At 42.5% G+C, this 15,738-nt stretch overlaps 1 protein-coding gene across 1 annotated transcript in view; it reads right to left on the bottom strand.

The window, feature by feature from the left end:
* Positions 1-344: 344 nt before the first annotated feature.
* The window catches only part of VTCN1 (V-set domain containing T cell activation inhibitor 1), a 57,480-nt gene continuing 42,086 nt past the window's right edge, over positions 345-15,738 (bottom strand). Inside the window, exons 3-6 of the mRNA XM_059375856.1 lie at positions 12,905-13,252; positions 9,631-9,909; positions 4,387-4,556; positions 345-1,222 (exon numbers count right to left, since the gene is read on the bottom strand). Coding sequence (XP_059231839.1) covers positions 4,432-4,556; positions 9,631-9,909; positions 12,905-13,252 — 752 coding nt within the window. The 3' untranslated portion in view covers positions 345-1,222; positions 4,387-4,431. The remainder of the gene's footprint in view (positions 1,223-4,386; positions 4,557-9,630; positions 9,910-12,904; positions 13,253-15,738) is intronic.

Consider the following 15,738-nt stretch of genomic DNA (forward strand, 5'->3'; position numbering starts at 1 on the left):
TGAGGTCCTTCGCCTCTAAGATTTGAGAATTTCTTAATTCCTGAATAGCAAACATCAGGTTTTTTGACACCAGAGCAATGGGTTTGTTTACCTGTATGTGTTCTCCCAAATGTTACCTGCCTCAAGCCACTGAGATCTTTCCCAGATGGACACACAGCAGGCTGGCAAAGCCTGTGGAGTTTCCATAAGAAAGTAGGCCCAGCCACTCCTATTTATTATCTTTTCATTCAACAAACATTTATTGAAGGTCTGTTACATGCTAGTTGCTAATCTTTAGAACTTGACCCATGGCTTTTTATCCATCTTATGTTTGCTTTCTTTGACAAACCAGGCAGACAACAGTATAGGAAATGTGCATTTAATCATTCTCTTGAATGGTCAGAACTCAGAAATCTTAAGTTTTCTATAACAAAATGTAATACAGTCATGGTGGGTCCAAAGTGCCAGGGAGGCAGACCTCAACATGTGAAAAGTATGGAAAGGGGGAGGGGTGTGAGCAATACATTCTTTTTGATCAAAGCTTTATTCCCCGGTCCCATTTCAAAGGTCCATTGTCCCTGCTTTCAGAAGTCTCTGTGTGTTTCAAGGAGGGGCCACGTTTTGATTTCCTTCATTGGAATTGTGACTGGGTCCTGAGATCAGAATTTGGAGCGAGAGACATTGAGATAGAACTCAGGCAGCTCTCACAGAACCTAATTTGTACCTTAGAATGAAGGGAAAGGAACCTGCTAGAGATGACTCCGTCAGGAATTCCTGGCTTCCTGAGCTCTGGCTCTCTGTGCTGAGACAATAGCCAAAGAGGCAGAGGAGAGTGCCTATCTGTAGGAAGCAAACCGGTTTTGTTAGTTCCCTCTTTTCTAGATCCTTTTGGAGGACTGACATTTGGGGCTGGGTAATTCTTTGTTGTGGGTGGATAATGCTGTACATTGTAGGATTTTGAGCAGCATCTCTGGGTTCTATCCATAACATTAGCACCCTCCCCTCTCCCCTGAGTTGTGCCAACTAAAATTGTCTCCAAACATTTTCAGATGTCCGCTTTGTGTGGGGAGGAGTGTGAAAAATCACACTGGGTGAGTCCCACCACTCTAGATGTTGTTGAAAGCTGAGGTTATCGCTGTCCGTGCAAGATAGAAAGTCGGAGCCTGACACTTCATGTTGACATAATGCCGTATACAGCGATGACGAGAGGTCCTTTCCCGGACCATTCAAGGATGCACGTCATCTGAGAAATCAAATGGCATTGGTTTGTTTAAAAAAGAAGATATTTGGATAATTTGGAAACCAGGGTGTCCCAACTACATGTTTTAAGTTACAATTATGACCGTGCCCACATTTCTTTAACATTTGTCAAGTGGGAGGAGATTCCAAGGCACTTTTGGCAGCATCCTAAGGACAGGTGAGTTATTTGACCCATCACTACCTCTAAATTGTGACGTGGCAACTAATTAGCAGCTTCTTACTATATATACTGAGGTTTAATTTATGGATTATAAAATGTGGAGGTATTGCAAGTCAAAACTTTCTGGGAACTTAGAGCAATATTATAGCAATATAAAGATGCAGAGACAAGTCAGAGGCAATATCCCATCCTCTCACTCCCTGGATGTTGCTGGCGGGGGTTGCTGGTTAGTAAGGGGAGGTCCCTGAGGTACAGAGATCCACTTGTCTCCACTTGCAATTGACTTAGTCCTAACACATATCCAGTTCAGATGAGTTATGTTCCCAGCTTTTAATATATGTCTTTGAAGGGAGATTTATCTGGTTCATATTGGAGTCTTCTGTGGGTTGCTTTTGACTTTTTTTTTTTTGCTTCTTGATCTTATTTGTTCATTCCAAACCTCTAGACATGAATTCATTTCCCCCCAGAAATACAAAACTAGGTCAGATCTTACTGTGAAATAGTTCTGCAGATTCCTGGGATTCTGAAAATAACACAAATAGGATGTCCTTACAACCATTCAGTAAACATTTATGGAGAACCAGTTGTCTCTGTGCCTGTATGAGGGTATCTCTTGTTCAGAGATGGGCTCATTTTTCTGTTATTTTGATGATGTTCTATCAAGACCACTTGCTACCATGGGTTGCTGGGGGATGAGATGGCTTGAGTCTCTTTTTCAGGAAGGGGATCATGCTTAGAGCAAACAGGAACAGAGAGATGAGCCAGGAGCAGTCTCCTGGGTAGAAGTAGAAAGATGACTTCTGCTTGAGTGTCCAACCAAAGAATGTATGTGACCTAAAATGTTGTGCTAAGCATCGGTTTGATGTGCAACCCTCCCAGGAGCTCCCTGGGAGTAGTCTGAGACCACACCCCCTTACTTGTAGGGCAGAGAGAGACAGAAGAAAGAGGCAGGCCACTCCAGGCCACTCCAGGTTGGTGGGTGGCAGTTTCAGTAAGCAAAGGTCATTTATACACGAGGCTTGTCCTGGGTACCAAGAAGACGAGTAGATCCTTGCAAGTCGTAAAAGTTAATATAGAGGTCATTACTAGGTTCGGTCACATATACTGTGCAAGGTGTTCTCAGCGCCACAATATTATCTCAAGGCTGTGTCCTTGGAGCAGCCTCTGGGAGCAAGACAGACAAGTGGGATCCTTGTCCCAAGGACAGGGGTGGAGGTGAAGAGCCCCTGATCACCTGGGTCTAGCTCATGAGCCAACTGACAGTCACATCTTTTCAATGACCTTCCCCCACAGTTCCTTATGGTTTTACAAGTAATGATAATGATCTACTTATTTATTTCTTAAAAATTGATTTAAGGTTATGCCTCTGTAGTTGTATGGAGAAAGACTTGGGGTTGTAGCTAATCTGATAATCGTATATAACCTATGTATGCTGTGAGTGAACATTCTTTACATGCACGTCATGGCTTTTAAAAAAGGCTGCCAATTACTGCTCGAAGGGAATACAAGATAGAGATGAATAAGCCATACTTTGTAGGTCAGATTATCTAGTTGCAGAATGTTAAAAATTCATTTATAGTGTCGTGGGGAATCAAGGAAAGAAGAACGTGTTCCTTTTCTGCTAGTGAGATCCTCAAGGGAGCGTTTCCACAGGGAAATCTCTCTCCGCTGAAAACCGTGGAGGTGGGAACCGGTGGGTTTCCTTATAAAGAATCCATTTTCTGTGCTGCACTGTTGTGTTTGGAGAAGAGAAAGAAGGAAACGCGGTCAACAGATCTTTGCCTGCCCTACTTAACAATCTGGGCAAGGATTATACGTGCCTTCGAGAGTGTAAGATATCATGAATTATTCATGCATGCCAAGGGGATATGGAAGAAACAGACCACTGGGAAAGTGGGCTATAAGCTGGGAAGCACTTAATTGAAATGGGTGAAGGAAGTGTGGCTTTGAACTGCCAGCAGTCTAGGAGACTTCCAGGAAGGGCAGTGAGAGAGGGAGCAAGGCCAGAGAGCGGAGCAGGCAGCTGACAGAAGCAGGAAGCGCAAGGAAAGAAACTCAAAGAGAGCTGTGACCACATGGCTGAGGACTTTGACACAAGAGTGCCCAGAGAGTCACCTTGGGTTCCAGAGCAAAGGAATGCTGTGATGAAAATAGCATTGGAATATATATATATATATATATATATATATATATATATTTGGCATCTTATTTCCTATCAGTGGATGCAGGGAGAGGAAGAAGCAAGTATAGGGTTTTAGAACTAGGCTGGTGTATGAAATAATGGAGGCTGGAATAGGGTCGGTCAGAGGGACAACCCAGGAAAATGCCATGCGGCCTTGAATGTCAAGGATAGAGGGGGATGGAAATAGCTCTAAGCTTGCGAGCCCGGATGCCTTGTGGTGATGCCGCTGAGTCATGGGGCAGTGCTGGCTGGAGCTTCATGAACTCAGCCACACAGACTCCGTACAAGACTATTCAGGGAGCAATATCCTACCAATAATTGGAGCCAGAGGACTGAAGTGACAGGCAGAAGTCTCAACACGGGGAGCCAGCTGGGGAGTCCTTTGTCAAACTTCTGGTCAGTAGGAGCTTTGTTGAGGGGCTAGGAGGAAGTCACTTGTGTGAGTGAGTGTATGCGTGTCCTGAGGCTTTATAAGATAACCGTGAAATCCAGAGGAACTCTCAGGGCCAAACATCTCTTTCTCTTTCTCTTTTTGCCTTGTGGCTAGATAACTTGGTAAAAGAAAAGATGTTTGAATTTGCACAAATATTTGACTTGCAGAGTTGTTTTTGCTGTAAGTGTATCGATGAGATCTACACTCTTTGTTCACACATATTTACCTTTCACAAGACTAGTAGGAACAGTGCCCACTGCCCTGGCATTGTCAAATGTTTCTTTCTGAGGCTGTTGCTGGAGGTTGCTTGACTCTTGTTAGGAACACAGCACACACAGATCCAATCCCCACACCATTCGTGATTCATCTCACCTGTCATACCAATGACTTTGCATGTTTCTGTGTGGCCAGAGGACATTATTTTAGCATCAGGTAAGGGGAGAGAGGCAGGAGTACCCAGCTGATGGCAAAGAAAGAAGAGACACCCAGGGACGCCTTTGAGTTCAGCAGCTGTAGGTGACTCCGCCTTTTAATCTCAGAGTCTGCAAAGGGAGAGAAAAAAGTTCAGGGTCACAGAGGAAAAGCTGGATGTCTTCTTCGCGTGGCTGCTTGGCAAAGAAAAGTTCCTGAAGAATAGAGTAAGTTGTTTCTAATACAACTTTTTACCCCCCATTTGGGGGCAGTTTTGTACCCTATTCTCTACCTTTCTGTAACTGGCTTAAAATCAGAGCTTTCTCTTTCTTCAAAAGAAGTTCCATTCTGTTATCCACTCCCATGAACACTCAGCCAAATGAGAAACTAGACCAATAAAGAGATTGTTACTGCTTACCAAAAAAAGAATAGGATAAGGGGTCATGGCCAGTCCTTGGTTTCAGACACATTTTTTTTTTTTCCTGTAGGCAGTGACCTTAACATTTCCTTCACACTACTACAAGGCCATGTGAAAGTATTGTTCCCATTTTGAAGCCAAGAAAGGGAGAAGTGAAGGAATGAGACTACTCTTCTTTTACTGTATTTGCTCCTTAGGCAATCTAATCTCATTTAATTCATTTCATTCATTGACTTTTATTAGGCAGGTTATTCAACTTAAACATGCCTCATTTTCTTTACCTAGAAAATAAGGCTAAGATGGTAATGGGCTTCACAGAGTTGTTTTGAGGATGTAAAGCCTGAGATACAACGGGAACTCGCATGTAATAAGCACCCAACAGGTATCACCTGTAACACTAAGAGGGCCCCCACTCGAGCCCAATAAGCATGACTTCCATTAAGCTGAGCATCTCCAAACCCGCCTTCTTAGTCTGAGCTCTGTCCTGAGTTCCACATCTAGATTTGTGGTTGCCACTGAATATGTCCATTAAAAATTTAATTACTCAGTAAATATTTTGGGGGCAACTGCTGTTGGGGTTCAAAAGAGTCCAGTAAGTGATACCCTTTTCCCCACCTGAGTTCTCAACCAATTAAAGGGTAAGACAAAACGAATGAGGCAATTGGAAGGCCAAAATATCACCTTTATCACTGGTTAAGTGTGATAATAAAAGCTGCAGCTTTATCTGCAGGTAGATGGGCTGCAGCCCAGACCTTCCCAGTGACGGGCAGCACCACACGGGGGCAGGCTTCCTGCTGCAAGGACAGATTCTGCTTCTAGGAACTCATGGCTTGGGGGAGCAGACTTTCTGAGGGTTAGCTGGAGAGAAAAGGTAAAAGAAAGAGCCAAAATCTTTGCGTCTAACTTTTACTAAGGTCACGAATCAGATAAATTAACTCCTCCCGCTCTGGAGAGGAGGGGAAGAAGGGAGACGAGAAAGCCTAGAAGGGTTACATGGATGAGAATCCTTTCTCGTGGAGGGAAGTATGTAGAGGAGGGTTGACGTTTATGCTGTCATATGCTGGGTAACGTGTTGTAAGCGTTGGACATCTCTGCCTGCGTGCACGATGGACGCCTCCAACTTCTCAGCAAATCCTCAACTTCATGTTGCTTCTCCTATTTTAATTTCGTTTGCTAGCATCACTAACCTCCTAAGCACCCGGGGTAGAAACATCAGACCCATTTTGACTTCCTCTTTCTCTTCTCCTTCATATTTGCGTCCTGAAGATGACTTTTTTCATCAGCTTTTGATTCTTCCTCTTTCTTTTCTATTGCCGTTCAGTTAAAGCCCTCATAGTTTCTCCCCCGGACCACTCACATAGGCTCCTGACTTCATACCTTCCTATTCTAACAAAACCATTCTCTTCTCCAAAGCCCACCTTGAACTCTGCCTCCTCTACTCAGCCAGTCATAATTAACTATTCTTTCCCCTAGACACCACATCTACACTGGAATCCGTTCCTCTTAGGACATTTATGCTATTATGCTATTCACCTCCGTACCATCGGACTTAAAAATTGCCTTGCACGTATTTGGCACACAATAGATACTTGCTGAATGAATGACCTAAATTAGAAGTAGAGTCCAAGAACATAGGATGTAAACTCTGCCATCTTATCCAATTGTTTAAAAAATACACTTACTTTGTATGTGGCAAAGCTAAATAAGTCGGAGTTGGACCCTAAGACTTTCAGTCTTTGGATTGAAAAGTCTTCTCAAAGCCAGGCTGGAACCAAATATTTTCTGAAATTTGAGCTATGTCTTGCTACCACATTGTATTTAGTCCTAGCACTGATACATGGGACACTTGTCCTGATGTATTCGATAAGCAGGTATGGAAAAAGAATCTGCTCACTGAATCAAAGATGTGCTCAATTTCTTTGGTTTGTTCAGTTATTGTCCTTTCCATTGGAAGGCATTAGTTATACAGTTTGGGGATACTTATTGAGATCTGAACTGAGACACTGCTGTTAACACCTATCCTTCTAAATGCCCAATGCTTCATTTCCCCCTTTTCTTCAGGGAAGGTCTTCCATCAGGTACTGCCTCATTGATCTATGTGTGGGCAACTGACCCAAGTGGAGCCTTTCTGAGAATGTGGAATAGGACTGTGGAATTAAGGCTCACTCTGGTTACTCTATTGAGTGAGAGAGACTATTAAAACTAGGAACTCTTCGGAATCACGTTCTGCCCTATAGACTAAAACAGAAGAAATTAAATTAGTAACAAGAGAATAAAGTAGAGGGTTGAAAAGCCCAGTGGAATTTAAATTCCTGGTTCCAGCAGGTCCTGAAACCAAATTGTGCTTCCTGTTCTTAGTTTCATGAAATGTACTAATTCTCTTTTATTGAATTCTCCATTTAGCTTAGGGTTATTTGAGTTGGTTTTTTGTTACAGTCAACTAAAAGCATTCTATTCACTAGTCAACAATTTGTTCCTTAGGATAGTGGAAGAGCTCTCTTTTTCTCATATGTATGATTTTTTTAATAGATACTTTTTTATTGTGATAAAAACATAAAATTTACCATATTTACCATTTTAAGTGTACAGTTTAATAGTTTTAACCATATTCACATTATTATGAAACATTTTCAAAATTTTTTCATTTTAATCTGAAACTCTATACCCATTAAACAACTCCCTTTGCTTTTCCCTCCCTCCCCCACAAGCTGCTGGTAACCACCATTCTACTTTCTGTTCCTATGAATTTGACGGCTACTTTTAGAGATCTCATGTAAGTAGAATCATACAGTATTTGTCTACCACTGGCTTATTTCACTTAGCATGATACCCTGAAAATTTATTCATGTTGTAGCATGTGAAAGAATTTCGTTCCTTTTTAAGGGTGAATAATATTCCATTGTATGTATATACCACGTTTTTTTTTTTTTTTTTTAAGAGAGAGTGTGTGTCTGAGTTGGGGTGGGGCTGGGGAGGGAAAGAGAGGAGAGCACAGAGGGAATCTCAAGCAGGCTCCCCACCCAACGTGGAGCTTGACCTGAGGCTCTATCTCACAACCCTGAGATCATGACCTGAGCTGAAATGGAGCCACCAACTGAGCCACCCAGATGCCCCAATATATCACTTTTATTTTATTCATTAATCTGCTACAGACATTTTGGGTTGGTTCTATCTCTTGGCTATTGTGACTCATGCTGCTATGAACATGGGTGTATGATTATCTCTTTGAGAACGTGCTGTGCTTTCCATTCTTTGGGTACTGTTAGATCATATGGTAGTTCTATTTTTTTTTTTTTAATTTTATTTATTTATCAGAGAGAGAGGCGGGGAGAGAGCAAGCACAGGCAGACAGAATGGCAGGCAGAGGCAGAGGGAGAAGCAGGCTCCCTGCTGAGCAAGGAGCCCGATGTGGGACTCGATCCCAGGACGCTGGGATCATGACCTGAGCCGAAGGCAGCTGCTCAACCAACTGAGCCACCCAGGCGTCCCGGTAGTTCTATTTTTAATTCTTTGAGAAATTTCCATACTATTTTCCATAGCAGTTGCAACATTTTACAATCTCATCAACACATGCAAAATGTTCCAATTTCTTCATATCCTCACCAATACTTGTTATTTTCTGTTTTGTTGTTGTTGTTGTTGTTGTTTTTGTTTTTTAGTAGTAGCTATCCTAACGCTTGTGAGGTGATACTGTGATTTGGATTTGCATTTCTCTGATGATTAGTGATATCAAACATCTTTTCATATGTTTGTTGGGCCATTTGTTTATCTTCTTGGAGAAATGTCTATTCAAGGCCTTTGTGCATTTTTTAATTGGGTTATTTGATTTTTTGTAGTTAAGTTGTAAGAATTTTTCATGTATTCTGGATATATGATATGATTTGCAAATACTTTCTCTCATTTCATAGGTTGCCTTTTCATATACATACTTTTAAATTAAAAAGTAAGCTGACAAAAATATGATTTATTCAGTTAAACTCAGCAAATATTTATAGGGCACTTAAATGTTCAAGGTATTCCGCCTGGTTCTGGGCTTGATATAAAACAGCAGTTCTCCTGACACACTCCCTCCACTATAGACTGAATTTAATTCAGCTGCAGTAGAGATGGTCTTAAAAGTCATAATCCTATCTGTACATTTTTTTGACACTAGCTCAACCCTAGCTTTTTTATACACTGAAGCAGAGAAACTAGGGTGCTGGGCCTCATGGAGCCCTAATCTTTTAGTATGGGAGGCCAGTTCAATCTGGAGCTTTCTTATTAATGCTGGGCCAATATTAATGGGATCGTGAGCCAGTCCTAGATGGGCTGAGTAAGTTGGAGTTGGAGCCCAAGATTTTTAGTCTTCAGATCAAAAGTCTTCTCAAAGGCAGGCTAGAACCAAATCAGTTTTGGGTGGGGGACTTGGGACATAGATCACTAACTGAATATATCAAAGATGTCAAATGATTGTCATTTCCCCCATTGCTTCACCAAAGCAGTCCTTTTGAGTTAGACAGGGCCACAGAATCCTAAGCACTGGTCTCTAGGCATCCATCCCCACCCAGTCAATGAGAAGGCTTACAAGATGAAGCCTCATTGTGATTTTTGACCTGTATTCCATAAATATTGTTTCGTGTTAGTCTTATGTATATCAGTCCCAACTGTAATTGTGATCAAGTTCTCCATGAAGAGGACTCTCAAGCTTTCTATGACCCAATACATAATATATCTGTTAAACCAATTAGATTTTAATTTGTATTTGATTTTAGCCCAATAAACCATGCAAAAATTGTGGAGAAACCCACCTGTCACTTTGATATCACCTGTGGCTTTGGCAATGTTGTTCTCAATCATACAGGAGTATGTGTTGTTGATTGTGACATTGTAGAGTACAGACACAACCTTCATGGTCACATTCTCAGGGTTCAGCTCAAAGCTGGTATTGGAGACCTCTGAGAAGTTGGCTCCCTGGTCAACTTGGGATGCCCAGACCACTGTAGGCTGGGGGAACCATCGGGGAGCCTCACACCGTAAGCTCTCTGAGCTGGCATTATAGTCCACATTCACCTCTGGGATGCTGAAGGCTGCAGGGATGAAAGTCAAAAGGGACAGATGTCAAGGTCATACAGATAAAATAATATGGCCTTTGAAGAGCTAGGTCTTAAAAACAGTCATTTCTACCACTGAAGTGACTCAGTACTTCCCAAATGGGCTGCCTGTGTATGGCCCATTGTATTATAGATGCAAATAATGACTTACACAACCCTTTGACAAAAATCACAAACTCCAAGGACCTAAGTTCTAGGTATAATTGTTATAACAAATTCCTCCAACTAAGAGGAGTTCCAATTCGTCCCTTAAAGATAAGGGATAAAGCTGATCACAGAATGTTTATGCCTTAAGGATTTGGGGCATTTTCTCAGGCACCTGAGAAGCTTCTTGGATGTTATGTATTTCTCTGCCTGGAGGATAAAGTTAGGGTGGGGAGGCAGAGGGAGAAGGAAAAAACAAACAGCATTCACTCGTCACCCACAGAAATTCCATACACGGGACTTGTCATCACGGGGGTTTGGATTTTGCTTGGGTGGAAGACGCTCCAGTCCTGGTATCCAGGGGTAGAGACAGTCATTTGTTTTCTTCTAAGATAATCCTCCTTACTGGGGAGGTACGTGAACTTTGAAATTGAGACTATTTTCCTCTGATATCCAGGCAATGAGACATTTGTGGGAAAATGTTAAGACCCGGACTTTTGACTATAAAATGCTTATTATGCCAAATGGCAAGATCCAAGTTATTAATTTATTTGGCACTTTTGTTTGCCTGGGACTGTGCTGGGACTGAGTGACTGGTGAAAGGAAAGCCCTGATTGCCCTTAGAGAATCTTCCATGTAGCAGGGGAGAGGAGACTCATCTGCTCACAGCAGGCAGGGAATGAACTCCTGGGAGATGATGTAAGTTGCTGAGAGTACATGATAATGAACCACCATTTATTGAGGGTGCATTCCTTGCCAGGTGCCAAATTCCAGACATTATTTCATTTGATCCTCACTACAGTTCTAGAGATCTGTCTTATTATTAGCATTTACAAAAACAAGCTTTTAATTTTGGAATGATTTTAGATTTACAGAAACATTGCCAAGATAGCACAGAGAGTTCTTATATATACCTCACTGTTTTCCCTAATGTTAATATCTTAACCATGGTATATTTGTCAAAACCTAGAAACCATCACTGACCTATAACTACTAACTCATCTCCAGACTTCATCTATATTTTACCAGTTTTTCCACTCACGTCCTTTTTCTTCCCAGGATCCCATATTGCATTTAATTGGCATGTCCTCTTAGGTTCCTCTGGTCTGTGTCAGTTTCTCAGTCTTTCTGTGTTTTTCATGATCTTGACAGTCTGAGTGGTCCAGTTCAGGTATTTTGTCGTTACCCCAACCTCTATTGGAATTTGTCTGGGGGTTTTCTCATGAGGCTATGGGTTTTGGAGAGAAGGCCATAGAAGGAAAAGTGCCCTTCTCATCATATCACATAAGAATGCATACTGTTGACATGACATTGATGATGTTAACTTTGATCACCTGGCTGAGGCAGTATTTGCCAGGTTTCTCTGGAAGCTGGACCTCACTAAGAAAAACACACCCGAAGTGTGGTCAAGGGGGAGGGAGGTTGTACTAAGCTCCACCTCCTGGAGTGGGGAGATCTAAATACATTATTTGGAATTCATCTGTAAGGAAGATTTGGGTCATCTCCCTCATGTTTATGGAAGTTGATAAAGTTGTTCACAAAATGTTCATGTGGGGGCGCCTGGGTGGCTCAGTGGTTAGGCCGCTGCCTTCGGCTCAGGTCATGATCTCGGGGTCCTGGGATCAAGTCCCGCATCGGGCTCTCTGCTCGGCGGGGAGCCTGCTTCCTCCTCTCTCTCTCTGCCTGCCTCTCTGCCTGCTTGTGATTTCTCTCTGTCGAGTAAATAAATAAAATCTTTAAAAAAAAAAAAATGTTCATGTGTATTTGTTGAATACTTGGAGTTCTCATTTACTACCATGCTGTTTGTTTTGTTGCTCAGATTGTTCCAGCTTTGCCATTGGAAGCCCTTTGAGTTGGCTCCAGTGTCCCTTTGACATGACCCTATTAATCCCCATTTTAAGATGAATAAACTGAAGGTCAGTGAATTTGCCTTGCCCAGGTCCCAGTACTTGCCCAGGTCTGGCTCTACATCTGTAGAAACACATGTCAGGAAGTGTCCAAGGAAGGCCTGTGTAGACTAGTGTAGGCCAGGAGGCCTCAGGTTACTTTCTGCCCATTTTGTAAGTCCTTTCTTAAATGCCAGATTCTCCATGGGGGCTCTCCAATCCCTACCCTCCCTATGCATCTGGATGTGATCCCTCTCCCCCTGCATCCCCAAATTACTCTGTATTTCTCTTAAAGCATTTGATAGACTTTACCGATTATAATAAGTATTTACCTATTTTTCTTATCTCTGCCCCAGCCCTCAACTCTATAGGCTGTGGCTTAACCCACTGAGCCACCCAGGCGCCCCAACCTGAGTTTCTTATACATAAATTCACCAAGCTGAGTTGATAAGGAAGGGTGAATTTCACTGGGGGAGGATTAGTGAGTTTCTAGAACAATATTGGTTTTGGTTAGTTCCCTTTGAACTTCTCCTAAAATGGGTTCCATTGCCATGAGTCCCTGGAGGTACTGATTTCAGACTTGGGCTAGGGCCTGCTTAGCGTAGAACAGTGTCAGGCCAGATCACAGGTTTCTCTTACCAGCAACAACAAAGGTGGTATACCATAAAGGAGACCACATTTATTTTGGTAAGATATTTCAGAGAATATACCTGAAAATCCAGAGAAGACTAGAATGCAGAACAGAAGATTTTAAGCCTAATCTTACAAGGGGGCTATTTTGGGAGTGGGTGTGGGTCTTGGACAGCAAGGATGGCTGCTGGCAAGGAAGGTCTTTGTCTTCTTGGTCGCTCATGAGCATAACATATTTCAGCAGCAACCCATTGTCTTTAGCCCCAAATACCTTTGGGCGCTCTCTTTCCCCCTTTCCAAAAGTAACTCACCTCCAGTTTTATACTCAAGATTAGCATTCCCCTTGCCTTTGGAGGTGATGATGTAACATTGGTAGGTGCCAGCATCTGTGAGTTGCACGTTCTTCAGCCTCAGAGAGGCATTGCCTCCTATCACTTGATCAGCAAACACTGCTGTCCGGCCTCTGAACATTTCATCTTGGTCTGACAGGTCGTCTTTGCCTTCTTTGAACTCATGTACCAAGCCTATAACACCTTCCTTCAGCCACTGTATCACGATATCAGAAAGTTTGATGTCAGGTTCAAAAGTGCAACTCAGGATTCCATCCTCCCCGATGTTTCCTGCTGAGGTCAGAGTAGTGACTGTAATGGAGTGTCTCCCTGCAATTCAGGAAGCAAGAGTCAATGCCCAGGGAAGTTTTTGAATGTCTACAGCCAAACCCTTCATTACCAAAGGCCAAACAGAGACTTCTGTAATAAACTGGAAATATAGAAGAACAGGAGAGGCATACCCCTCCTCTTCTTCACTGCATATCCAATCACAGAAGGAGCCTCTCAAGAAGATTCAGTTAATTGAATCACCCTCCTACAGGCATCCCCAGCCAGCAGTGTCCAGTGAGGAGAGAACAGTTGGCCGAGAGGCATAAAAAAAAGAAGACATAAGAACAGAAAGAACAGGAAGACAGTAATCTTGAGTCTACAGCAGATCTGCTCCTTGAGAACAAGCAACCCAACCCTTGAGAGGCACCAAGGAGAGAACATATTGAACTTGGAGTTTGAAGATGAGAATTCAAGTCCTGGCTTTGTCATCTGATAGCTGTGTGGCCTTGAAAAAGTCATGTAACCTATCTGGGTCTCAGAGAGATGGAGGCGGTATTATCTGTCTTACCTATCTTAAAGGGTTCTCGTGAGGATCAAATCAAATGGATGTGAACTTGATTTGCAAACTGTAATTACACACATAAGGTATTATTATTCTTAGTTAACCAGAAGTGGCCCAGAAGTGAAATCCCATGTTAACTAAATGTGGCTAGCAATTTGGAAGAATGCTAAATTCTAAAGGGCTGTTACTTATATCTCCATTTAAATGGTGAAGAAACCAACGACAAGATAAGTGTCTTGGTCAAGAGTATATTAAGAGTGAGGTGCCTGGGTGGCTCAGTTGGTTGAGCTACTGTCTTCAGCTCAGGTCATGATCCTGGAGTTCTGGGAGAGAGCCCCCCATTGGGCCCCCTGCTCAGCAGGAGATCTGCTTCTCCCTCTGCCCTTCCCCCTCTCATGCTCTCTCTCAAATAAATAAATAAATAAAATCTTTAAAAAATAAAAGGGTATATAGAAAGAGTGATGGCATAATGCAGAATGGTACTTAATTAAATTGATTTTTGGCTTAAGATAGAAGTCACTTCCTCCTCTCCAAACATACCACCAGGAAAAATATTAATTACGATGCCAGCCATGTCCACGACCTCTCCCTCAATTGCCCAGTGGATGGCCTGGATAGTCTGAGAAGCATCGGCCAACTGTTCTCTCCTCACTGGACACTGCTGGCTGGGGATGCCTGTAGGAGGGTGATTCAATTAACTAAATCTTCTTGAGAGGCTCCTTCTGTGATTGGATATGCAGTGAAGAAGAGGAGGGGTATTGGATGCCAAGACGAGAGTGGAGCAGTTAGAAAGAAGTATGGCGGAGAGAACATGAGAGAGAAAGATGAAGAGAGTCTTCCATCCCTGGAGCTGTCTTAGATCCCGAGGATTTTCAAGTCTAGTTCCTGTCCCAATTTCTGAGTATCCTTTATGCAAACACTTTCTATTAAAACAGTCTGCACAAACTTCTCTTTCTTACAACCCCAAAAGTCCAAATTGATGGGTCCTGAGTACTTCTCAACTGCACTTCTTAGCTTCCTTATTGCTATTCCTGCCTCTGATCTTTGCCTCCATCCAATCTCTTTTGTAAAATTGCATTAATCTTACAGGTAGACCATAAAATACAATCTGGACATGTCCGTTTTATAATCACTAATCTTCCACGGTTCCCAAGGGCTGGGGACTGAAGTTCAGACGCTAGCATGGCCCTCAAAGCTAAATGCGTCATGGCACAAATAGTGCAGGGCACATAGTGAATGCCGCATAGACATTAGTTCTTACTGTTACCTTTCCAGCCCCATTTCCTACCACATCCTTTCATAGTCTCTACTGCTTATAGATATCAAGTGATTTATTGATTTTCTGCTTTCACTGGAAAGAAACATAAGCAAAGCGTACCTGCTATTTTTCAGATTTCAGAGATAAACTTTATGAACATAACGATATTCTTGGGGTTTCACCCCAAGGGACTGGAGTTAATTGGCTCCCAGGCCTTTGTAAAGTAGGTGAAGGTAATGGATGAGGGACAGAGCTGGAGAAGCTAAGCCGGATGGATTTATTTGAGAAAGAACAGAGAGTTGTTAATGGGAGAAAAATTATAGGTTAAAAAAGAGGCAGAGGAAACAAAACCTGTGCATACGGTGGATTGGGAGAATGTTTTAGGGGCTTCAGAGCGTGGGGGAAGAGGGACTTTGGAGCAGCGGCCGTGCACGGTGGCTATGCACATGGGAGATTTGGGAGAGAAATTATGAAAGAGGCTAGGATGAGGTTTTGCTGTGTAATATGAATGCAACACACCCCATCCTCTGCCTTGGCATTTTTCTGAACATGCTTTAAAGATTGAATTTGCTTTTCAATTATTTTTACTTGACAGGCTAATATCCACGACATTCCAGGCTAGTACTGGTTATACAATTATACTATGCTTCTTCACACCCCTGTTCATCCTGCACCTACAATTTATAGTTCCCTCCTCTCCTTTATCACCAGTTATCCAAATTCTAC

Source organism: Mustela nigripes, chromosome 14 (genome assembly GCF_022355385.1).
Source record: "Mustela nigripes isolate SB6536 chromosome 14, MUSNIG.SB6536, whole genome shotgun sequence".
In the NCBI taxonomy this organism is placed as follows: Eukaryota; Metazoa; Chordata; class Mammalia; order Carnivora; family Mustelidae; genus Mustela; species Mustela nigripes.